Source organism: Trichosporon asahii, assembly GCF_000293215.1.
Source record: "Trichosporon asahii var. asahii CBS 2479 unplaced genomic scaffold scaffold00056, whole genome shotgun sequence".
NCBI classification, from domain to species: domain Eukaryota; kingdom Fungi; phylum Basidiomycota; class Tremellomycetes; order Trichosporonales; family Trichosporonaceae; genus Trichosporon; species Trichosporon asahii.
In genome coordinates, this window is record NW_014040868.1 from 480,792 (window position 1) to 505,519 (window position 24,728).

Genomic DNA, 24,728 nt, shown 5'->3' on the forward strand with positions numbered 1-24,728 from the left:
TCATGGTGGTGCGCCGGCCAACCAGACCGTGACGCCGCCGAAAAGCAAGCACTCACCGACGGGGCGGACCCGCGCAGAGCGAGCGAGGAGAAGCGCCGACCGCATCTTGTGTGGATCGATAGCTTGCAGACGTTAGGAAGTGAACGAACAATCGATTCTGTTCAAAGGATCGCCGAGGTTCAGAGGAGACGGTGTCTTGTCCGGTATGGTGGGGGAGCGGATGCTAATGACATATGGAGAGCCGTCCCAAGCCGTCAGTACCGCCGGCTCGGAGAGTGTCAGTGGGGAAAGCGGTCCGGCGCGATCCGCTCGCATCACGTGAATGGCCTGCAGGTCCGGTCTGCACAGACGTCGGGAAATTGAGGTGGGGAATGGGTTGCGTGGTTCTCGCGTGGCAGGCATGACCAATCACGTGATTGCGTAATGATGTGTGCTTCTACACACTGCGACACCTTTCGGATATGCCTGTATCAGGGCTCTGCCCATCCCACCCGAAACCCCTGACAAGCCTGAGGAAGGGACGGACCCTGAAACGGAGCATCTTGTTTTGAGAAGTGACGCAGGTGGGCGGAGGAAGATCATCCAGAAATAAGCTTGAGACGGCAGATCGCGGCAGCGCCGAGGGCAAAACAACGGCATCCCTAGCCTGGGAACTCAACTGCCCGCTGGGCCCAGTTGAAACTTCAACAGCCTCCTCGTACCCTCCCCAACAACCCCTTGCTCAGACCGTCGTGCCGTCGTCCGCACCCGCCACGGGCACCGCAATACCGCTGCCCGCCTGTCAGAAGGCAGGCTGTTATGCAGACTGTCACGGCGTACCCCGGCACGGGCAGTCTTGCACCCTGCCGTCACCTTGTCAGACAATCCTTCCTCCTCCACCCTCTCCCGGCTCCCAGTTTGGTCAGCAGCTTCTACCTCCCAGCTACATCCTTGCACGCCTCTTCTCAGGTACTGAGGTGCACGCCAGCACGCCAGTCCCTGTCATGCCTCGCGCTGGCTGCAGATGAACGTCCAGCTGCAAAGGGTACATGAAGGTACGCAATACGGCAGCAGTGTCTCGTCATGTCCTTCACTTTGCCTCTTCCCGTCCCCTTCAGTGATCACTATTCCAAGCTCATCAGTCCCTGATGTCCCATTCTTTGCCTTCATACCACGTCCTAATGTTAAAGTTTGTACCTCAAGCATACTGCAGGGCCAGACGGGCGGGCGTCGGTACGCCTCGGTTCCACCACCGTATCAAAGGCGCATCAACCGCCCATACCCATAACATGCTCTGGAAATTGTCTCAGGATCAGCTCCTTCAACTTGCACGCTCTTCGTACTCTTCCCCCAGCAGCCAATTCGACCGCCGGAGACTCTCTCTTCTCTTGGCTCTTGGCTAAGGGCCTTCCCTCTCCAGAACCGCCGGGTGATCACTCACTGAATGTTTCTCTCCTGTGTCTCGTCAACCACACTCTATCCATCTGAACTCTTTCTCACTCTCTTTACCCAACACTCCTTTCGCTCTTGATGATCCGTCCTTAGAACGTCGCTCGTTACAACTGATCTCGGCAAGCGCGCAGTATGGCAGCGAACAAGGACTCGTCGGCGGACTGGTGGAAGAGGCACCCTGGTGAGTACACAAGCGTCACAAGGGTTCAGTGTGCAGATCGTTGACAGTGTCTTACAGAGGCGTACGGCTCTATCGCCGCTGTCCTCGGCGTGATTCTCATCTGCTGTGTTTACGTCTTGTGGCGCGGCCCGAATCGTCGACTGTGGTGGTGGAAGAAGAACGACCCAGACATGCCGGAGGGCATCGAAGGAGGCAACAAGAAGCTGCATCCCTCGCAGGAGACGTTCTACAGCGAGCCCGGCACGATCCGCACCACCAGCGACAAGCCGATGGCTACCACGACGCCGCAAGACACATTCTCTCGCGACGGGTCCGCTGTCCTGCCTATTCGCAAGTCTTCGCTGTTCACCATTAAGCAGGCGCGCAAGGTCGCTGCAGCTGTCAATCAAAATACACCGCCTGTCCCGACGTACAGGCCGACGAGTAGTGGCCCTGTTTCACCAAACCCTCGTCATACCAAAGACTTCAGAGACTCGAGCATCCCTGCAGGACCACTGCCGCCAGGTGCTGCGCCACCGTCCCCTTCCGGTGGCGCTCGTGCACCCAGCCGTGGTAGCCAGTCCCTGAACGCACCTGGTCAACGTTCTAGCAGCGTGCCCAGCAGGCGCTCAGTCACGAGCCCTGTCTCTGGCATCTCTGACTTTGGCGCCATGCCTGGCAGCCCGTCGTACCAGACGTACCCGCCGCCGCTTCCTTCGCCTCCGCCCGCGTTCGCGCCGATGATGACCAAGACGCCTCCACCAGGAGCGACTTCCCCGCCGTTGAGGGCTTCAGCGACCATGCCGCCTCCGGGTGCTGCGGCCTATCCCGTTGGCTCATCCCCGCCCGTGTCCCCTCATTTGTCCGCTCGTCCCTTGTCCCACCAAAGGGTCGTGTCGCCGTCAGGCAGCTCGGTGTACAGCAATGGGATGCTCAGCCCTGCTCCGCCCTCCCCTCAGTCTTCGGTCTCGGGACACGCCGCCTCCCAGCGACTCAGCGGCCAGCAGCTGCCTTACAGCCACCCGCAGACTCTGAACGCGCTCGCCGGAAACACGCTCAGTCCCCATCTTGCAACTGGTACCGCCGCGTCCCGACACGCGAATCGATTGTCCAGCCGATCCGCCAAGTCTGCGACGAGTATTACTCCTTCCCCGTTGGCCCAGAGCATGACCGGCAAAGATCTAGGGCAGGACGATGATGTCTATGCGTCTGAGTTTGGCGCCGCCATCGATTCGAGGCGCAACCAGCACCGCTCCGTCACCTACGTCCCTCACCCCGAGCAGGCCGCCCGCGTCCCCACTACCTACCCCTCCAGTTCCCCGCCACGCCCGTTGATGCGTGGTGGAGAAGCAATCTAGAATCATCCACATCTCTTGGCTGTCGAGCCTGACAGCCGTAGTCATCCTTCCGTGCATAGAAAACAAAGGCCGCACCTCTCTGTGACCCGCCAATCTGGGATCGGCGGGACGCGGCCAGTCAACACTCACTAGAACAAGGGATGAGCGTGAGCGTCCCCACACGACCCCCGCCCCCGGACAATCAACACAAAAAGGCATCGATCTCCAAACTTACAGATCTGTAGTATAATTCCGCCGCGAATAAGCCGATGTAGACATAGCGAATTCAGGAGCGACGAGCTAACGATAGGGGACTAACGCGGGTGGCACCGCGCGCTAATGACTGAAACGGCCCTTGCGGCCATGCGACTGGTGACGGTCAACATGCATTGTCCTTGGATCCTCGGGACATCTGACGACAGGAAACCATCACGTCGGAATGTGGGAATCATACGGACATGGGTTGCCGAAGTGCATGGACAGCCTTCTGTTTGCGCCACCGTATGTGAAGCACATTGTCCTCGAAGCACGCAGGCGCACGCAGGTACGCATTGGAGCACAGACCACCGGCCTCGGGCTGTCGCTTGATGACATCAGGGCGCTCGGTGCTGATGCCTCGCGGCCTCGTGTACGCTGTCTCAAAAGCCTGCGGGCGCGTGGAGGCGCTGATGCAGCCGACGCAGCGCACGGATCGGCAGGAGCGCAGGCGTGCAAGGCAACGCCCAAACTAGCCAGACAATATGCTTCCTTCAACGATCCTCACGATCCCCCCACCGTGCGTTGCCGCTTGTCACTTTCGACGTCTTCCCCATTCGCATTATTCACCAGCAATTTCATCCCCACACCTCTGGCTCGACCTCGGTTACCACTCCTACGTCTGCCTCTCCATTGTCTCGACGAGCAGCCTCCAGCTCCAGCAGTTCTTCAAGACCACCTCGTGGCTGAGTTTTCGAGTCTTGCTCGTCCCGCCATCTGGCAATCCTTCACTCTCCAGCGGCACGTTCCACTCAGCCTAACCGGTCCACCTCGACCTACTCCCGAGCCTTCTTCCACGTCCAGTACGCCATCCTTCCCCATAATCGCCAAGCGCACCGCATGCAGGTACCCAACGCCAACCCGATGATGCCCATGCACACCGGCGTGCCGGGGCAGGGGATGCCGGTGCCTCAACCCGGAATGCCGGGGATGGCAGGACAGATGTCCGGTCAGATGCCTGGTGGGATGCCGGGACCTGTGCCGACGGGCGGCATGCCTGCGGGCGGAATGGGAGCAGGCATGCCGGGCAGTTATCCCGGCCACAGTGGCTACGCGGGCTATGGGTACGGTGGCTATGGCGGGTACGGTGGCGGGTACGGAGGCTACGGCGGATATGGAGGTGGGATGGGCGCAGGCATGGGCGGGTACCAGCCCAACCTCGACTACACCTTTGTGAGTACATGGACATATGGAGTCAAATGGGGGAGCTGGGGCAGCCATTCGGCCACGACGCTCTTTTGTTCCAGTGCAGCCAGTTAGGTCGTCGGACGTCGCGCACTCTATCGGACGACTGTGTCTGGTGCACAAGTTGCTGGCCCGGTTTCCGTTTTGGTCGGAGGCCCATGGGGCTCAATATGACCCCATCATGCAATGAGAAGCAATCCGTCGCTCTGAGAAGATCCTGTCTTCCCCACACAGAGCTTTGGATTCTGCCCCAACCGCGTAACGATGACGATGCTTGCTGCTGCCCCAGTTGCCCATCCTCTACAGCGCCAGAGAGCCCCGGTGGCTCCTATCCCTCCCGATCCGATCTGAGCTCCATTCGCTGACAACAAGGATCCCACTTGGGACAACTACAAGATCTTCGAGGTGAGTCGTCGTTCCTCCATGCACAGCCAGCGCCACGACACGTGCACGAAAGACAACGTGGTGGCGCGGCGCCCTCTGCAATGTGTTGGAGACCTCGGTGCTGGCTTCGTTAGTGTACGGCCGACACGTACAATGGCACAGACGCAAGACACAGAAGCAGCCCGCCATCACCAGCCTTAAGGTTCTTTGCACCGCTACAAAGGGTGAACAAAGGGGGCATCACACCACGCTCCGCCCAAAAGTTTGGGCGTTGGGGCACGGCCGTCCCCGCTGGTGGCGAGCTGGCGGAGAGTTGCCGACGCCCCACACACTTTCTAAGCCCCGGGACAAAGCTCACAGACCCAGAACCACACCCGCTTCGCCGGAGGATACGAGAAGAGTTTATTCGAGGAGCTCGTGAGTCCATATAAAACTAGGCGGGTGTTGTCTCCCTTCCCTCTCTCTTCCGCATCGCCACCTCCCCACCCTCCTTCGACCATCGCCTGGCCTTACATCTCGCAACACTCTGTCTGTCATCAGACATCTTGTAAGACTGTGCTGACTCGTTCACAGCTCGATAGGATCCCTTCACTGTTTCGCAGTCGTGCAGCGTCCTTCACGGAAGCTCAGGCGGCATACAACAGGATCTACAACCTTGGCGTCGTCACCCGCAGCGCTCGTGACATTGGCGCCGCGGCTGCATTCTGGGCACTGATGTGAGTGGCGTCGAGGTTCACCCGAGCACCCGTGGGGGCAGCACTTCCTTCATATTGCCGGGGCAACCATCTCAACCATCCCAGTCTGAGCTTCGAACAAGTGCTTGAGCTAACATCCAGTGTTTGGGAAGCAAATCGTGCGACGTTTGGCCACAACCTTCCCATCGAGGGTCAGAAACAGAAGCTACAGTCGCTCGCCATCGGTGAAGGTTAGTAGCTTGGAGAAACGCTTGCTGACTCTGGACAGCCTGGAAGAACAGCGCCACCTCTCGTGCCTCATCGTCACAGGACGCTGCCGAATACGCGGCAGCTACAGTCACCAAGCTCTTTGAGGAATACGGCAGCTCTCCGTTCGGCGGCTACGGCTACGACAGGCGCGGCGCATACCCTCGTCGCTACAGTTCTGAGTACGAGGAGTCTATTCGCCGGGACGAGCGTGAGGAGGCTTACCGCCGGGACGAGCGCGACCGTGACCGTGAGCGCGAGTACGACGCCCGCATCAGACACGAGTACCGAGACATTGACCGAGAGCGTGACCAGCTCTACCGCGAGCGCGCTGCATTGGAGGCTGAACGAATGTACGGCGCGGCTTACAGGCCCGACATGATGATGGGCGCTGCTGCTGGTGCCTACGGCTACGCTGGGCCTTACGTCTACCCGATTGGCTTGGGAGGTGCCACGGCCGGACCGGGGTACGGAAACGTCCCCATGCCCCCTTCGCCCTACGGCTACGGATACAACCAAGCGTACTACGACGTGAGTTGCATACGCCGCCGACGACTAACTCTCAGCCATACGCAGCAAATCTATACCCACCGGGGTACGTCGCACCGCAGCAATATGGCTACGGGTACTACCGCTATTGAGATTGTAACTGAACGGGACTTGTGCAGAGGTCGACCGCGCGCGATGTGGACCGGCGTCGGGCTTCCATACGGGCTATGGAACATTCTGACCAACATAGGCTTCCAGTTTGTGAAGATCTGGAACGCAGCGAAGCAGGAGCAGGAGGCCGCGCAGGCAGACTACGACATGCAGCGCGAGGCGCGCATGAGGGAGCGGGAGCAGATGGAGATGCAGCGCGAGCAGGCGCGGGGCGAGCGTCTGCGCCGCCGCGAGATCAGGAGGGAGTACAGGCGCAGGCGGCGCAACTTTTACTCTATGAGCGACGATGAGGTCAACTATGGCACGCAGAGGAGGCCCAGGAGCCGCGCGCTCGCACGCCTCACCCACCTCGGATTCCGCTCAGACCGGCCCAAGGTGTACGTCTCTGGCGCCCCGGCGTCAATGGCCACGGACGCACCGCAGCGCGCAACCAGTGCGAGCCCCGGGGGAGCAGCACCGAACCTCGCCCACCTCCCCCAAGTCACCCGCGTGGCGTCGGCGGAAGTCTACTCGTCTCAACACCTACACCCGAACAGCGCGTACCAGAACGGCGCGGCTGTGGAGAATACGAGCACGGGCGCCAGCACGGGGGCGACCACGCCCTCAACTTCAGGGCGGACGACATCGCAGAGCAAGCAAAGCCAGCAGACCCAACAGCGCACGGGCACCGGAACGCCAGGCACAGACATACCGGACGACTACGGATCCGCCCAATTCGCCAAGGAGGAGCGGTGGCGGGCCCGCGAGCAGCGGCGCCGGCAGAAGGAGGAGGCGCGCGAGCGGCGCGACGCGGCCTATGACCAGAGACACTATGGGAGCAAGGTGTACAACCCGTACGCCGCCGCGGCGCAGTAGTGTAATCGTCGTCGGACCTGGACACGAATGCAATGAGCGCGGAGATAGAGGGAGAATATTATCACTGTGTAGAAGTCTACCGAGTAGTGTGTCATGAAATCGTAATGCCTCCGAATGTGCTCTCCACTGTGAAAACAAAAAAAAAACGTGTGGCGCGGAAACTCGCCGAAATGGTCGTAAAACTCTCTCCCGGCCCTTATACTGACTCCTCACCACTCACGCTCACCGTGAAGACTCTCCTCCCCTCAGACCCGCTCCTCTCTACATCAGAGAGCGATTGAAAGACTGAAAAATTCGCTAGAATCCAGCGCGAACAGTCCGCGGCCACCGCCGCGGCTGCCCACCAGCGCGCACAGCACGGCAACTTAGCTCAGTTGGTTAGAGCGCATGCTTCACAGAGTGATTCGCATGAGGTCGGCGGTTCGACCCCGCCAGTAGTCAAACGGGAGCGCAGGGGTCTCGAAGAGACCCCGTTTTTGCCACCCTGTGCAAGGTGTTGCGGGTCGTAACAATGTGCATTAATCGTTCTAGGGCGCGGAGACATTATCGTTCTACGAAAGTTGTGTGGTGGAAGTTGGAGGTGGAGGAGATAACGTGTAATCAGGACTCGGACGAATCTGTGCCCGGCGACGGAGCCTTCCTGCCCCGCGCCATAGCGACGAGACGGTCAAACTCCTCGCGTCCCTGCGCGGCACAGAGGGCCTTGAACCTGCCCTTCTTGTCGGGCATATCGAGCAGATCCTCGGGCGCGCCTTCCTCGACAATACGCCCTTGATCGAGCACGACAATCTTGTCAAACTCGATGATCGTGCGCAGCCGGTGCGCAATGACCAGCATCGTGATGCCCGCAAAGTCCTCCTTCAGCGTCTCCGTGATCAGCGCGTCGGTTTCATAGTCACAGCTCGAGGTCGCCTCGTCCATAATCAGGACTTTCGAGGGCTTGAGCAGCGCGCGTGCAAGACAGAGCAGTTGTCGCTGTCCGTGGCTGAAGTTTGAGCCCTCGACTGCGACGAACGTGTCAAGGTTGGCGAAGGGAGAGACGGGGGTCGAGGTCGCCGAGCCGATCGCAGTCGCCTGCGTCTTCGGGATGAGGTGCACGCGTCGCAGGGCTGAGAGAATCTCCTCAGCGCTTCGCTGGCTAGAGACGTCGAGGGCATTGCGGAGAGTGCCACTGGGGAGCGAGCCCTCCTGCACGACCATGTTCAACCGGCTGCGCAGCGCCTGCAGCGACAGCGTGGAGATGTCCAGGCCGTCGATCTTGATGAGTCCCTCGTTGGGCTCGTTCGCGCGGAAGAGGCTGAGTGCGAGCGTCGACTTGCCGCTGCCCGTCGCGCCGACGATACCGACCCGCTGACCCGGCTCGATAACCAGGTTGATGCCGTGAAGCACGTCGGGCAGATCGGGCGCGTATCGCAGGCTCATGTCCTTGATCTCGATCTTGCCCTTGACCGGCCACGAGGGCGGCGGCTCCAGTCCCTTCTCCGGCTCTTGAGGGATCTCCTCCAGGTAGTGGTTCACACGCTCGGCCGACACAAAGGTCTGCTCCATACTAATCAGCTGCTCGAGCAGACCGAACAGGTTCGTACTGATCTGCGCAGCGAAGGAGAGGATGAAGCCGGCCTGCGCGGCAGAAATGTCCTTGCCGACAAGTACGATCGCAGTGGCAGTGATGAAGACCGACGAGCCGCTGAGGACCACGCCGCGGACCCAATTGTACACGATCCAGTTCCATGTTTCGGCCGTGCGGCTCTTGTTGATGAGGCCGACCATGGTATGTGCCATTAGGTTCGGCAGACCGAACGCTCGCAGCATGACCACGCCGTCGATGCTGTCGTGGTACAGCGAGATCAGCGGCGAGTCAGCGACGGCTGCAAGGCGTCGCAGAGTGGACCTCAGCTTTCCAAGACCATTCGCGATCATGAAGAGGGGGATGCCGAATAGCACCATGACGAAGAACAAGCTGGGGACCTTGAACACGACGATGCCCGCCGCTCCGACGACAGTGATGACCTGCTGCACCGTGCGCCCAAAGTCGTCGGCAGACTGAGCGTCCAGTCGTCTCATGTCCTGAGCGAACACGTTCAGCAGGCGTCCAGACGGCACCGACTCGAAGAAGCTCAGAGGAGCCTGCGCGATCGTCTTGAACAGTTTGCGGTGAATCTTCTTCGTGCCCGCCGAATACCAGCCGACGTTCCCAACTCCATAAAGCCATACCCAACGGATGGACCCGAAGAGGACGTAGATGACGTTGACGCCAATATAAAGCGACAGGTAGTAGTCCAAATGGGACTGGTCGGGGTCATCGGTCCAAATCTCCAGGACGTACGACACCACCATGCTCGATCCCTTGGCGAGGATGTAGCAGATGGCGAAGATGGTCCAGTAGCCGAAGCCGCCGGCAGCCTTGATCATCATCCAGTAGTGCGATCCCGCCACATGGCCCGATTTCTGGTCCTCGGCCTTGTAGAGGTGCCTCGCCTCGCGGACTTCAGCTTCCTCGAATGCTTCGTCGTCCACGAGACGAGTATCCTCGTACAGTTGGAGGTCGGCAGAGCGTCCAGAGGGTGACCTCGGCGGGGCCCCAGGGGCGCGGCGACTTTCGCCCTCGAGCGTGTGCAGAATGTCCTGGGTTTCGGCGACCAAGCTGTCGGAGCGGCCATGCCCCGCCGGTCGCGCCGGCGGCTCCTCCTCCTTCGCCTCGTGCTTCGGCGATGCCAAGGCAATCAGGGACCCGACGTGCGCCCGCTTCGAGGGGCAAGACTGTTCGATTTTTCCATTGCTCAGTGCGACAACATACTCAGACGCCGGGAGACAGAGATCCACATGGTGCGAAACGAGCACCACATTGCGACCCTTCAGCAGCGAGCCTTTGAAGCACTCGTCGACGATGAAGCGCGCCGTGTGGGCGTCCACCGCACTCAGGATATCGTCCAGGTAGATGGTGCGAGCGCGCGAGTAGACGCATCGGGCAAGGTTGATGCGGGCTTTTTGGCCTCCGCTCAAGTTGACGCCGTTCTCCCCAACTTCTGTGCGGTCGCCGTCGACGAGGAGCTCGAGGTCTGACTCCAGCGAACATTGCCTCAGGACTTCGTTGTAGCGCTCCGGCCAGAACGGTTGGCCAAACGTAATGTTGTCCTTGACCGTACCGTGGCGAATGTAGGGCATCTGCGGGGCATACGCAACTGAGTTGTCCAACCACAGCTCATTGGTCCACCTGAATTTAACCATCGAGGCGTCGAGCGGTGTCATGTCGGGCGCAGAGCGAGGCGTGACGATTCGGCCGGAGACGAGTTTGGTCTCGCCCAGGAGACTGCGCAGCAGCAGCGTCTTTCCTGACCCCAGAGGACCGCAGACGAGCGTCATCTTGCCCCGAGGCAGGGTCAAGGACACATCTTTGATTTCGAAGAGGCGTTCGCTGCTGTCTGTTGTTTGCATATCGGCGGTGACATCCTCGACTCTTGGCCAAGTCATGGTGGCGTCGTTCAGGACGATCTGCCCCTCAGAGACGTCAGCGGGGTTCAGGACCACCTCGTCCTGGTTCAGGTAGCCCTTGAGACGGTCCAGGGCAATCTTGGTGGACAGGAGGATGTCGACAATCCTCGGCAGGACCTCCAGTCCCTCTCGGACACGATAAAAGATAGTCGTCGTAATGAATGCCGTCTCGGGCTCCAGTCGGTTACCAAGGACCTTGGTGTAGAAGACGAAAGTGACGAGAACAGCCACGTTCGGCATCTCGTCAGCCACAATGTTGAAGAGTGTGCCAAGGGTGTATCGCCACCTCTGCCACTTTGTCTCAATGTCGCGGAGCTTGCCGATACGCTCAATCTCGTACTCCTCAAACGCGTTCAGCTTGATGACCTTGATGCCCATGAGGAACTCCTTGATGGCACCGATGCGGGCATCGCGAGCTCTGGCCCAAGCCTTGTCGCACACTGACAGTCAGTTTAGATCACTACACACTTAACTCACCGTAGATTTTCTTCGAGATCCATACAGACAGCGGAGCGATGAGAGGGACACAGAGCAGACCAGCGACCGCACTGACACCCAACATGATGTACAGAAACCAGAGTCCGATAGCAACTGATTGTTAGCTCTACAACTCGTGTTAGCTTACGTCTGATGAGCCCGTTGGAGATGCCCCAGACATAGGTCGCCATGGAGGCCACGGTGTTCGTGTCAATGGTGAGCAGGTTCATGACCTGGGCGCGGCCCTTGCCGGCCTTGGTGTCTTCTTCAGACATGTTCTGAGCCTCCATCGCCTTTGCGTCCGTAGACCGGAGGATCTTGGCGTACAGCTGGGACTGTCAGTTACCACGCCTGCAGCAGCAACTCACAATAGCGGACAGTGTCATGCGCACGGGGTTGTGCAGGATGTAGTTCTCGCGAACCCAGAGGTAAGCTGAGAGGAGGACCTCAACGACCTGTCCGAAGAACAGGCCCCAGCACATGAGGTACGAGTACGAGTAGTCGTCTGACGGGTGCTTGAACGAGGCGATGAGCTCGCGCAGAGCCGCGATCTGCACGTAGGCGATCACGGTGTTCAGCGTCTCGAGGATGAAGGCTGATAGTCAGCTCTGCGTTGTCGGCCAGTTAGCTTACTCAGGATGATGGACCACCCGCGGTTCTTCCACAAAGCTTTTAGGAGCTGACCACTGGTGTACGGCTTGAAGTGGTCACCTCTTGGCCCGAGAGTGCGAAGGTACTCGTCGCCACTCGTCCTGACCCACTCCTCGAGGAGGGGCAGGTCCTTCTGCTGCAGCTCAGTCTGCGTGATGCTCTTGCCGGCAACCTGGAGGCTCTGTCTCGTCAGCTATCTGACTCAAGCCTCAGCTCACATATCCGAGTGCGAGGAACTTGATCATGGACGAGTTACCATAGTCGATGACCTCGGGCTTCCTCTTCTCGTCCCAGAGGTCGTCGTCTTTACCATTCGCATGGTTGCCGTTCTGGTCCGCGTTCTGGCGCGCCTCGACACCGCTCAGGCCAAAGGTGCTGACGGCGATCTCGGCACAGAGCAGCGGCCCACGGCGCATAAGGCCCGCGGCAAGGACGGAGGCGAGCAGGCTCGCAACGTGCAGCCAGCTCGGGAGGCCGGTGCTCGGCGCCCCGCGCTTGGTCTGGATCGTGTACACGACGCCGGGGAGGTAGTGCAGCACCACGGCGAGTAGCATCAGGATGAAGATACCGACGCACGCAGCGCGATGGATGCCCATGTTGCGCAGCTTGCCCAGCGAAGCGGGACGCAAGTGGCGCGGGAAGGGGCGTTTGATCAGCGTCATGACAAGCAGACCAATGCTAATACACTGTCGTGTCAGCTGAGACCACCACACCAAAGCTCACAGTGAATACGAGCGCTGTCAGGTCGCAGCCCCACACCGCAGCGGGATACCAGCCGCCAATGCTGCTGCCCAGCTTGTGCGGCACAGGCAACCGCGTCAGGTGCCAGATACCTGTGCCGAGCGCGGCACTCAGCGTCAGCACGAGCGCGGCCTTGCATTGCCGGATGTTATCTCTGAATTGGGTCAGATGAACAGGGACATCGATGTCGATGTCGTCGCGATCCCGCTCCGGCGCAGCCGGTGCTGATTGCGTCGCTCCGTAGCCTGCCTGGCGGCTTAGGAGGGACTGCTGTTCTCCCGTCGGCATGGTAGATGATGCAAGGCCTTCCTTGCGTCGACGGACGCGGCTGGATGGCTACGTTTCGTGTCTTCCTCGCTGGCTAGGTTGCCTCGACTGCCGTGGATGATCGCGTGTGTGGAGCGTGCTCGGTCCTTTACTGTCTCGATGTTGGTCGGATCACCTCGGGAGTCGGCCTGTGCGAGTCGTCGAGGTGGATGAAAGGTCTATGTCGAGTCTATGGTACAGAGGGATAGAAGCGTCTGTCGCACATGCAGAGGACAACGCGACGGGATGTGGGCGGGGAAGGCGATGATGCGTTGTTCGTCGAGTTCGGCGAGCCGCGAGGTTAGTGCAAGGGGAAGTCGCCGAAATGACGGTCCTTTGCGGGGCCCTCGGTGTGGTTCACGTGCAACCACCCACGTGGAGAGAGTTACGTAAAGTGGTCTGAACTTCTCCGCAGTTAGCGTCTGTCAGTCGTTGTGAGGTCAGTATCGAGCGGCAAGCTGGGCGATGCAGAGCAGAGGTATGAAGCAACCACAGAACAAGATGCATTCCGATGAGAGCGGTATAAGGTGCTTCAAGTCATGGCGACATTCCGATCTGCGATCGCCGGTCGCTTACCGCTGCCATCGGCAGCGCTTACCTGCCGCACGTCTTCCACAAACAGCAACGACCAGACCGTACGATGACCAGCCCCAGCCCCATCCCAAGTGACGCAAGTGACGCGAGATCTGAGTCCTCCGACGTGGTCATTGTGTCCAGTGTTGCAAGCGCACAGATCGGTCACGTCCGAGAGCGACTACAATTGTCATGGTGCGCGATCGGTAAAGTGCGGCATGCGCGCATACGGCGTGGTAGCTGCGACAGCTACAGCTGCGGAGCGCGCTCGTGTGAGCGTGTAAAGTGTGGAACGTGAGATGTGCTAGATGTGAGACATCACTGACCGCGCTCCCTCGATCCTCGATCTGAGCGCGCCGAACCTGTCCCAGCTTCCCCAAAGCTGGCACTCTGCATGCACTGGCTCCCCAAATGCGCGCCTGCCTCTGTGCTCTGCGTTCCTGCGCATGAGCGCGCGCTTCGTGCACGCAGAAAGCTGAGTAAGCCATCCACAGCATCCGCACGTCGCACCATTGCGCGATCGCAAGTCGCCCCAGGTCGCAGATGTCCGTCAGACCTGGCCCTAGCTCCCAGCTCCCCAGCATTTCCCCCCACCGTCTTGGACCATCGCACAGGGCCATCCATCCCCAGCAGCCTCCCCAGTCCCCGCAACATCGGAAACCTAGATGTGGGCGGTCCCTCGCATCCTGGAGCCAGGAGACGGCGTTCTAGCCAGGAACCTAAAAGGTGGTGGACCCAAAAGTTCGAAAGAGGAACACCGAAATTCGAAAAATCACGCCGAGCCCCTGCGACAGCGAGCGCCCGCGTCACGAGGTGACATACCGTCACATGCATGTTTATCTGGGATGCTATGCCGGGGATGCCGGGCAGAGCGCCGAGCCGCTGCGTGCCGTGCCGTGTGCGCCCCGGGCCGCGCCGGTCGCGATGCCCTGGGACTAGCTCGTCTGAGCAAGGGTGCTGAGCGCAGGTGACCCTCCGCTGATTTCGAACGCTGCCAGATGAGTGTCCTAAACCACCCGAGCCCCGAGTTCCGATTGCAGCTGATCGCTGATCGGACTTGTCCTTGTGGGCCTGGAGGGTGGTGGGCCAGGTGGGCGCGGGGCAGGCACCGTGACCTGACTTCTCCTGACACCTGACGGGGTGTGTTGGAGCAAGCAAGGGAAGACGGATGGCGGGCCGGGACGAGCGGCGGGCGGCAGGCAGGCGGACGCGGGGGCGAGCGGAATGCTCAATGCCTTGTTGTGAAGGCCGATTCTGGTCGAGATAGGACTTAGCCCATGTCCTGGCGAGGAGGGTTAGACGCCGAGCAATTCGTGCGGCACCGGCGACTGGGTGGTTGGGGATTGGTGGAAAATGCAAACCCGTGCCACAACAGCCCCGGCGCCAGTACCGCCAGTGCCGCCAGCTACGCCGGCGTCCTCGTCCCTGTTTTTCCTTGGATTAGCCGTGCCTTTGCCCGCGACGCGCGGCAATGGTCATGCGGTCAGTGCCTGCTCATGGCACCAGTGCATGCGTCGTCGAGCCCACCCCAGCAAAGCCAGCGGCAGCCCAGCTGGAACCCAAAGGAAGCCAAAGGACACGGCCTGGACAGGTCAGCTGGTTTATTTTCGTTGCCCTGTCGAAACCCTCAGTGCCCTTGCTGGCCCTGGTGTCGCAGACGATGAAGCATGTGCTTACCTTCGCGCTTCGCTGAATTTCGAACTTTTGCAGCGCTGATTTCGAACTGATTTCGAACTCGGCCAGGACGGGACCGTCGCACCTTGCTTGCAGCGTTGCAAGTGCAGCGTGAGCGGACTCGGGGTCCGCTTGCATTGCGCTGTGCTCTGCAGTGCCAGAGCAAAGCTTTGCATGCATGCATGGAGACACCGGCCGCGGACGGTGATCAGATTTTGGGTGCAGCTGCTGTCAGTGCGAAGGCTGGATCTGGCAGGTGATCAATAGAGTAAGGGTCAGTCAATGAGTGGTATACGCTGCTGGTTCGTCGACAGTGACGGAGGAGATAGAGGGAGGAAACGAGTTAACGAAGCTTGTCTTGCAGAACGTTGATTCGAACGCGCATAAACTATGATGCAGCGATGCTCGGCAACAGCACAGCATCAGCTCTGTTGCCGAACCCGAGGCGCTCGACGCCATGCCATAGGTTCACGGCGTATCTCGGTGCATATCACTTGATGGAATACTCCGTAAATTTCAGCCCAGGTCGTGATCAGTAGTTATCAGTACGACATATAGGCCGAAACAGCTGTAGGCGACCGTGCTCGACGCTGGTTGGAGGAACGTTGTTGCGATTCCGAAGAGGGTCAGGTCAATCACAGGGACACCAGGTCCCGTTACCCCCGCGGGGCCACCCTGTGGCGCGTCATGTTGGCCTCCTCGCTGGGCTGCTTGGACGGCCAGGCTGCATGCATGACTGCCAGACAGCTGACGGGCGACCTCACAGCTGCTTGAGGCGATGACCTCGACACAGGCTTAGGCTGCTGAGCGCGGGCGCCTAGCTAGAGCGTTCAAGCCGCTCGATGAACACTCACGGACGACTGACTCACGAGCTCTGCGCAAGAGCTTGTGGGGAGGGGCTAAGGGCACAGAGAACGACTGTAGTGGATTAGTGGAGCATGGAGTGAGGATTGTAGCGAGAGAGAGAGCTGGGAAGAAGTTGAATTCTGAGAGGACTGAGAGTTCGACACGGACCGGACATGAAAGTCGTGCTCGGCTACTGCAGCCGCACGAGCCGGCGGCATGATCAGTTGACAGGAACAGCTCGGTACGTAGGCATTGCGTTCACCGGAATTGGGCTGATCAACGCCATGACGACTTTCGCGCGTTGACTCATGGGAGAGACCCGTCGGGTAAAGTCAAACGCGATGGAAGACTGGCGTTGCATCGTTAACCGGCCGGCGGCGCTGAGCACCGACATTGATCAGCCAGTCAGTGGGTCACATCGACAATGACGAGCGCAGCAGAAGGGAGGATCAGGATGACGCGGACGAGCCCGCCCGCGCAGCTTGCCCAGACACCAGCGCCATGCCCGCCGCCGGCGAGTAGTGTGCTCGGTTTCGAGTCGACGAGCGAGCAATGGAGGCTAGGAACGCACAGGAACAGGCATTTGGCGCGCGATGGTGAGTGGTCCATCGTTAGGTCTTGCCCAAGTGGAGGCGAGGTGGAGGCTGGGTGGACGTGGCCGCTCTCGAGTTGCTAATCTCGATTAACGATCGGTATGAAATAAGCTTGGAGCGTTTGTAATAGGTAATTGACAAGTGCGCCAAAAAGTCCGACATCTTCCGAGGCGTCCCGAGCAATATCGAATTTTCCCGCATGGATTTGTACATGCCGCCTGCGAGTGCGCAGGAACGATGCAGGACAGGACCTACGCGATGTGCGTGATTCGTGTGGGGTAACAGGGTAAAACTAAGGAAAAAGTAAGCGGATACTAAGGACAGGCAGGCGCAGGTCACTACCTCGTCTGTTGATCGCTGTCGAGACATGCGCAGGAGCGCAGAGGGTTCCCGAGCGTGTCCAGCCTGAGCCCGTAGAGCCTGAGCCTGAAGCCTGAGCCACTACTGCGCGGCACCGCCGGCGGCGGGTGAGCTACTGAGAGAGCGAGAACGCCAAAGCCGGTCGCACCACAGGCGCACTGGACGAATCTCGTGTGACCCAGCCCCCCTCTCTCCCTCTCCCACCTCGGCATTGTGTGGCTTGTACCGGGTAATGCAAGCTGGTGCTCGGAGATAGATCTATCGTCTGATTGCATCGGGAGCCGTGGTGTCAGCTGGTATGGAGTACAGTGTGAGCGGACTCGGAGGTGCGCTGTGGAGTGCGATGGGCAAGTGGAACCGGGTAATGGAAATCGGGGCTCATGGTCGGGGCACGGTGATCGTTCTCGTCTATCACTAGTGGAGGGGGAGATAAACGATGTGTGCGGCAAGGGCACCAGCGCAGAGGCGAGCAAGGCAGTCATGTGTTTGTGCCTGGCCTCCACTCTCTGGTGTTGTATTCTCCACCGGGGAAGAAGGAGCCAGCCAGGGTGGAGGCCTCGGCTGGGGGGCGCGGTGTCAGGGGCTACGCGGCGAAGGGCAAGGGCGGCCAGGGCCCAGTTACAGGGTACAGGGCCCAAGACCGCAGCGTTTGTAATGAATCTCTGTGACTCGAGTCTAGTTCGCGCCGCCGCCCAGCCCGCTTGCAGCCCGCTTGCTACACCGACATCGTAGTCACTTCGGCTCTGCGCGCAATCCTCTGCTGTAGTGCGTGCATGCGTGCTCCAGCCCAGCCGCTCAGCCAGTCGTCCCTCTCCACGAAAAAAATCCTGACCTCATCTCGCCGCCGCCGTCGTCGTCCACCACCGCCCACGGCACGATCGAGTCACAGCCGCACTCCAGACACCATGCAAGCTCTTTCCATTCCAACTACACCTGGTCACACCACCTCCTTCCCGGCTACCTAGCCCCCACAGCATCCCCATCCCAAAAGCACTAGGCCCTTAGACGCCCAGGCATCCCCCCCTCATCCCCGATATGCGCTTTCCACCCGTTCGGCCTTCTTACATCCTCTCCAGATCTTACCGGTCCGCACCACCGACCAGAGCTCCAGGTAAGTGGGATATATAAGGACTCGGACTTGGTTTACCTCTCCCCTCTCCCCTAGACTTTCCACCTCTGTCTTTCCTCTGCCGCTACCAACTGGCGAAGCAGCCCTAGCTACCACACCACTATCAGTCACCACCACTCTAGTAGCCTACCGCAACCCCACTGCCTCTCGTCGTCAACACCTCAACCCCAGAGCTCGACCGTCAACACCCCTTTAGCAACGCTCACACCACCCCTGTAGCTTTCAATATGGCTTCTCACCTCCTCTCAAATCACATTGCCAAGCCTCCCACGCCCCCTCTGACCCCCAAGTCCAACTCGCTCGACAAGCTCGGTAAGTCACGCGCCACATTTCCCCATCGCCCAATTCACCACCCACTGACTCTCCCCACAGCGCTCGGAGAAGAGATGATGAAGACTCGCCCCAAGGCCCATCGTGAGCAGAGCGTGCTGCGTCTGCGCGCTCAGCTCGACTCGCTCCCGACCCCCCTGCTCAAGCACGGTCTCCTCTCGCGCACCCGTCGCGAGGACCCCGAGCTCTTCTTCTCGGTTGTCCAGGCCGACCTCGTCAACCTTGCCCCCATTGTCTACACCCCCACCGTCGGAGAGGCTTGCCAGAAGTACTCTCACGTCTACTCTGGACCCGAGGGTCTCTACATCAACATTGACGACAAGGACTCGCTCCGCGAGATCCTCGCCGAGTACGATGCCACCCTTGACGCCGCCCACAAGCCCAAGATCATTGTCGTCACTGACGGATCTCGTATCCTCGGTCTTGGTGACCTTGGTCTCGGTGGAATGGGTATCTCGGTTGGAAAACTCAACCTCTACGTCGCCGGTGGTGGTATCCGCCCGATGGGATGTCTCCCCATTGTTCTTGAGTGAGTTAGCCCCAAACGGTGGTGACAGTGGCGACCACCGCCACTGCCGGCCATCGCATCTGAGCCTTAGACGTAGCATTGTGGCTGACGAGAACAGCATGGGAACAAATAACGAGAGCCTGCGTGAGGACCCCCTCTACCTTGGTCTGAGGAGGCCTCGCGTTGAGCTCAAGGAGGCTAGAGAGTTCATGGATGAGTTCATGGGAGCGGTTAGTGCCCAGTGGCCCAAGACTGTCATCCAGCACGAGGACTTGTGAGTGCATTGATCCTATTTCCCCTATCACCCTCGACTATCTCTCGGATGCGATGTGCGCACGGCATGCACATGCAGGGTCCAAGCGCCAAAATAACCGGCGGCAGAAGAAAGTGCGGAATAATTCCAAACTCGAGATTTGCCCGGTTAAGTCGTGCGCCCCGGTTAAGTGAGGACCCGAGTCACACTACGCAGTGGAGGCTGCCGCTCCCGATGAGCGAGTCGACCAGAGAGATCTCGTGTCTCACTGAATCGCACACCCACTGCGGCGCTGCTGCCATGCATAGCCCCCTCTCAGCCCCCCCATGGAACAATCGCTGACCCCACTCTAGCTACTCGGAGGCTGCCTTCGACTTCCTTGACGGCTACCAGAACGAGTACCGCATGTTCAACGATGACATCCAGGGCACTGGCTCTGTCATCCTCGGTGGATTCCTCACTGCCGCCCAGCGCGCCAGCGAGGCTTCCGGCCGCCCCCTCACCGACCACAAGGTCGTCTTCCTCGGCGGTGGCTCCGCCGCTGTTGGTGTCGCCAAGGAGATGATGAACTTCTTCCGCATGCAGGGTCTCTCTGAGGACGAGGCTCGCGACCGCTTCTGGCTCATCGACACCAAGGGTCTCATCACCTCTACCCCGCCCACAAGGAGTACTTCATCCGCAAGGACACTGAGGGCCAGGAGTTCAAGACCCTCGCCGAGGTCGTCGACTACGTCCAGCCCACCGCCCTCGTTGGTCTCTCCACCACTTTCGGTGCTTTCCCCGAGGAGATCGTCCGCAAGATGGCCGACCTCAACGCCGCCCCCATCATCTTCCCTCTCTCCAACCCTACCTCCAAGTGCGAGCTCGCTTTCGAGGACGCTCTCAAGTGGACCAACGGCACTGTTCTCTTCGCTTCTGGATCGCCCTACCCGCCCACCGAGTACGAGGGCAAGCTCTATGAGCCTGGACAGGGGTGAGTACTAACTGTGGCGCAAGCCGCACTAGCCAAACCGCGCTAGTCCCCACCTCCACCGGCCTCCACCCTACCTCCACCCACCTCCACCCCACCGTGTGGCACTTCGTCACCACCACTTCTTCATCCACCCTCATCCATCTTTTCTTTCTTCTTACACATCCACAACTCCATCTTTTGCACAAGAGCGTCGCTAACTCATCTTAGCAATAATTTCTTGGTCTTCCCAGGCATTGGCTTTGGCAGCATCTTCTGCGACGCGGACCGCATCACGGACGGCATGATCACGGCCGCGGCGATCGGCCTGTCGCGTTCTCTGACCGAGGACGAGCAGCAGCACCAGCTGCTGTACCCGCGCCTGACGCGTATCCGCGACGTGTCTGCCGAGGTTGCGCTCGCCGTTGTGCGCGCTGCGCAGAAGGACGGTGTCGACCAGAACGTCGCCCTCAGGGATCTCGACGACGACCAGCTCCTCGCCAAGATCAAGCAGACGCAGTGGAGCCCGTACGAGGACGAGGAGGTCAAGAGCAACCTTTAAAGCAGCATTTACAGCAACAAAAACAAATATCATCAATCAACGACGTGTGTAAGATGAGCAGCGAGGCGCAGCGTGACTGTTGAGTATCCACTAAAAGTATACTTTTTTGTCCATGGACTTTCCCCTCTTTTTCAGCATTGTAAACAAGTTTGACATGTCAATGTTTAGTCATACGAGCGTCATGTTGCATCTCACAAAGTCGCATCTCACGAGAGTTGTACTGATTTCGATAATAACTGGGTCTGGATCCTGCGGCTGGGATCTCACGACCCCATGCGAACAGTCCACGCAGCATTCCTCCTGACCATCTCCAACCGTCTCGCGATCATACCTGGGAACGTCTGGGGCACGAGACCACAGTTCCAGCTGCCCCGTGTACGGCACCGTCCGCGGCCCCAGTCGATCGAGCAGAGGAACTGTGGGGCAACAATTCATCCATTACGAAGCAACGATCGAGGCACAAAACTCAGCTGGGAGATCCCGCATGGGACAGCAGGTCGGCACACGAACGCGACGACCTGGGGGTGCATAGAATTCAATCGTGATCTCCTGATCAAGGGGAAACCTGTCAGAAGCGACCACTGCCGCCTCCGGATCGCCCGCCGGATCACCTCCGGATCACTCTTACCGCCGGCACGGGCGGTAGTTGCTCCCAAGGGCTCGGCTGGAGGCCTAACCGGCGGTAACAGCTTGACTGCGGCGGTATCTGACGTGAATGAACTTTAGTTCTTTGAGTCAGAACCCGCCGGCCGCGGAGGGGGTGTGCCTCGCTGCCTCGCCGTGCTCGGGGCTTGCGTTAAGCGGGGCGCACCCACAGGCTGGGCGGGACGGGCAGCGAGGGACCACAAACACTGGGCACGAACCCGCGGGCAGAAGCCTTCCCAGCCCGGAGGCGGCAGAGGCGTACCAGGGCAATGCATAATGCGTTGCCGGAGTACGCGAAACAACGGCCTGCATCAACTACGGAGAAAGTCGGAACCGCTAGACTTGCTGGCATAAGCGATACGTGCTCTCCCGTACGTGCTTGCCGGAACGACCTCGGCCCGAGCCATCGTCAGTTGCCGACCCTGACGACTGGACGCGGCGACGTGCGCCTCACCACACTTTCAGTCCAACTTTTTTCAACTCTTACGTTTCCCTCGTGTGCACACGAGTGGATTGGAGTGGAGGGGGGAGACTAGTCGACTCGAAACGCACAAGAATTTGTAGAACGGACTTGGAATGTGCCAATGCCGACCATCAGCTGACCGCGGAACAGAATTGACGCTCTCGGCTGCAGACACAACCGGACCACGGAACCAGATCAGATAAGATCAACGATAACGCGGGATGACGACACGCCGCTGTCTGTTGCTGTCGTGGGCGCGACGTGGTACGTCGTGCCGCACTATGCGGTACTAGCGACCGGTTATGCAGCGACCAGTTGTGTGGTGCGCATTTCTCATGATCTCATCGATCTCCCAGCGTCGATCGTCATGGTCCCCGTGAGAGGTGCCTCTATTCTGGGAGCTTGATCAGAGCGGAATGTGCTTTAGGAACACCATTGTTCGAATCGAGAAAGCGTCAAACACTCGTCGGTCAGACACAGGTGGGTTCGCTGTGGATTCTGTGTTGTTCGGGGCGCTGACTGTTAGCTCGACGGAGGTCGTGGAGCGCTGATGAACATCTGGAACTAATGAATGCCCGGCTACAGTACATTGACGCCGGAGCAGTCGTTCCTCGAAGGATCCAGACATCGGCGGTAGAGTCTTACCGGAAGCTCTGACGCAGACGTTGAAGTTCTCAAGCGTTTTGAGTCTCGACTGCGTTATTGGAATGTGCAAAGCAATGTCGCTCCACTCGTGAGATTGGTGGCGTCGTCAATGTTATCGCTGGTGACTGCCGAGAGCGTTGACTGTAGTTCGTATCCGCCAGTCAGCACGAGATCGTCCGCCTTACACAACTACCCATGGTGGATCGTTCCCCTTCACTGACCCAACTCACGCCCCTGACTCTTGTTTGGCCTGCGTTCAGCTCAAAGGCGAGGACGCTGCTCTGCCACGAGACTTTGCACCGATGGCGAGCTGACTACACTCACACCATTGATATACCCCGCCGGTGTGCACTGCTGGCAGCAGCTGTGTCTGATCCCCGTATCACCTGCTCGGAGGTATGTCATTTCATTCAGTGGTCTTACTGGGAGGATTGTACCTCCTAGCTCCTCAATGACTCGAGGGAGATGCCCTACGGTGCATCCCCCGTCACTGACTAACGTTCACACTGAAGTTAGCCCTTGTCCGGTTTCAAACTCACCCGTGCTGTGAGCAGAGGACGCAAGCGAGTGCTAGTGAAGTCTGCGCTGTCAGCTGGCTTTGCGACCCTAGAGCTTGTCGACCGGATGAAGGTGTTGGGGAGGAGACTCACAGACCATTGCCGTTGCTGCAGGGCGGGGCCTTGGTCCGAGGATTGCCGGCCTTGTCTTTTCCTCATCGACTCACCGAGGAGCCGCGCAGCTCGAGGAGGCGCTCGGATATCGATATCTTTACTCACCCCTGGCAGTTGTTCGTAGGCCGACAGATAACGCTGTTAAGAATGAGCTTTCCAGACACAACAATGTAGCTCGTATAACTTCTCACTCACCTCTGAGGCTAACTTAGGAATCAGTGGTCTGTCGACGGCCGAAAAGGTGCAAAAGGTGCCGAGGGTCTAATACTTGCGCCCGCCTGCTTCATTCGAGGTCAATCATGCCGGAGGCGACAACAAATGGACAAGCTGGGCTCGAGGCAGTACTGGAGACTCAGCCTTTCAGTCGTGGGCAAGCCGGTGAAGGGCATAAGCGTGAGAGACCTCAGAGGTATGGTGCCGTTCTATACTCACACTTCGGGGGACTAGAAGAACCAGCGGTCGAGCGTCTGGAGGAAGGAAGATGGATCGTGGTGGCAGATGTGCGAGCAAGGAAGGGGACTGGCGACGGAACAGGCGGGAAATGGGCTGACGATACGGTACGACTGATTGGCGCGGCACAAGAGATGCAGCAGGGATGTGACGAACAGCGATGCGCGAGGTGAACCAGAGGAGGGCAGTGGGGTGGCAAGAGGGAAGGTGCTTCAGCGAAACCTAGAGTCAGTCCACGGCGGCGATCAATCTGAGAGGAACAGGTAAGCTGGCTCTTGGGAGCATATATGGGGGAACCCTCGTCGTTAGGGGGTCGACAACCAGAGGATGGAGACGGGAGTGGATGGAGGAGGATTGTTATCCGTAACAGCGTCGTCGTCGCAGCGTCAAGAGCGGCAGACAACTGGGGCCTTCGCGTTCTGGAAGGACCTGCGACTCACCGCTGAACTCTCGGGCGTAAGCCAGGCAAAGTTGTGCTCGTGCTGTTGTGAGTGTGACAGGAGAGATGGAGTGGATGGAGGAGAAAATGAACACGAAAAGAGGAGTGCATGTTAAACACACGAGGGTTGACTCAGCTGCTCAGCACGAGGTGGCGACGACGTGGAGGGCTGAGGGGCGCAAAGCGAGGAAGGCAGTAAACACTCAACGCCAATCCCAGGAAACACGAAGGAGGAGCGATTAGCGGGTCCAGACTGGCGCCGCCAGCTAGCGAGCAACGCACACACCAGCCAGATGCCTGCGATCTCGAGATTCAACAGGTTCTACCACGTCCCGTGATCGAGCAGTGCAGACGATCTCCGCCACTGAGATCACCTCCACGTTCATTACGCGCCGACGAGAGTCACAGCAACTCGCTCGCTCGAAGTGGTTCTAGAATTCTAGAAGTGTGATGTGCGTGCCGGGTTTCGGTCGTCTGATCCGCTTCACGGCATGACGTTGTCTTGGTAGACAGGACGCTCTTATGCTGACAAGCAGTAGACAAACCTGACCAAGGGTACAGTAGACAAACCTGACCAAGGGTACAACGGCATGCATGGTACATACAGACAACAATACAACGCTGGATCCTTCTCTCCGGGCCGACTTAACATCCACCTCCACCACCACCACCACCTCCTCCGCATCCCCCGCCACCTCCCCCTCCACAATCACCCCCGCCAAACCCGCCTCCCATACCAATCCCCGCTCCCATCCCAATGGAT

The 24,728-nt window shown here is 59.4% G+C and overlaps 4 protein-coding genes and 1 non-coding gene across 5 annotated transcripts; 4 read left to right on the forward strand and 1 right to left on the reverse strand.

Moving 5' to 3' along the window:
• Window positions 1–1,563: 1,563 nt before the first annotated feature.
• Window positions 1,564–2,949, forward strand: A1Q1_03493 (uncharacterized protein; the record flags this gene model as incomplete). The annotated part of the gene is made up of 2 exons (XM_014323291.1): window positions 1,564–1,612; window positions 1,670–2,949. The coding sequence occupies 2 exons, from the start codon at window positions 1,564–1,566 to the stop codon at window positions 2,947–2,949; spliced, it is 1,329 nt and encodes a 442-aa protein (XP_014178766.1).
• Window positions 2,950–4,023: 1,074 nt separating this feature from the next.
• On the forward strand, window positions 4,024–7,208 carry A1Q1_03494 (uncharacterized protein; the record flags this gene model as incomplete). The annotated part of the gene is made up of 7 exons (XM_014323292.1): window positions 4,024–4,356; window positions 4,741–4,773; window positions 5,113–5,169; window positions 5,326–5,468; window positions 5,553–5,638; window positions 5,716–6,224; window positions 6,270–7,208. The coding sequence occupies 7 exons, from the start codon at window positions 4,024–4,026 to the stop codon at window positions 7,206–7,208; spliced, it is 2,100 nt and encodes a 699-aa protein (XP_014178767.1).
• Window positions 7,209–7,567: 359 nt separating this feature from the next.
• Window positions 7,568–7,649, forward strand: A1Q1_t259. Its single transcript has one exon. It is a non-coding gene; the product is annotated as a tRNA-Val (tRNA).
• Window positions 7,650–7,808: 159 nt separating this feature from the next.
• Window positions 7,809–12,857, reverse strand: A1Q1_03495 (uncharacterized protein; the record flags this gene model as incomplete). Its single annotated transcript, XM_014323293.1, has 6 exons — window positions 7,809–11,140; window positions 11,326–11,494; window positions 11,546–11,772; window positions 11,811–12,000; window positions 12,047–12,506; window positions 12,601–12,857. 6 exons carry the CDS (start codon window positions 12,855–12,857, stop codon window positions 7,809–7,811), a joined length of 4,635 nt encoding a protein of 1,544 aa, XP_014178768.1.
• Window positions 12,858–18,277: 5,420 nt separating this feature from the next.
• Window positions 18,278–20,652, forward strand: A1Q1_03496 (malate dehydrogenase (oxaloacetate-decarboxylating); the record flags this gene model as incomplete). Its single annotated transcript, XM_014323294.1, has 6 exons — window positions 18,278–18,362; window positions 18,423–18,909; window positions 18,986–19,162; window positions 19,495–19,727; window positions 19,778–20,114; window positions 20,322–20,652. The coding sequence occupies 6 exons, from the start codon at window positions 18,278–18,280 to the stop codon at window positions 20,650–20,652; spliced, it is 1,650 nt and encodes a 549-aa protein (XP_014178769.1).
• Between the last annotated feature and the right edge of the window lie 4,076 nt (window positions 20,653–24,728).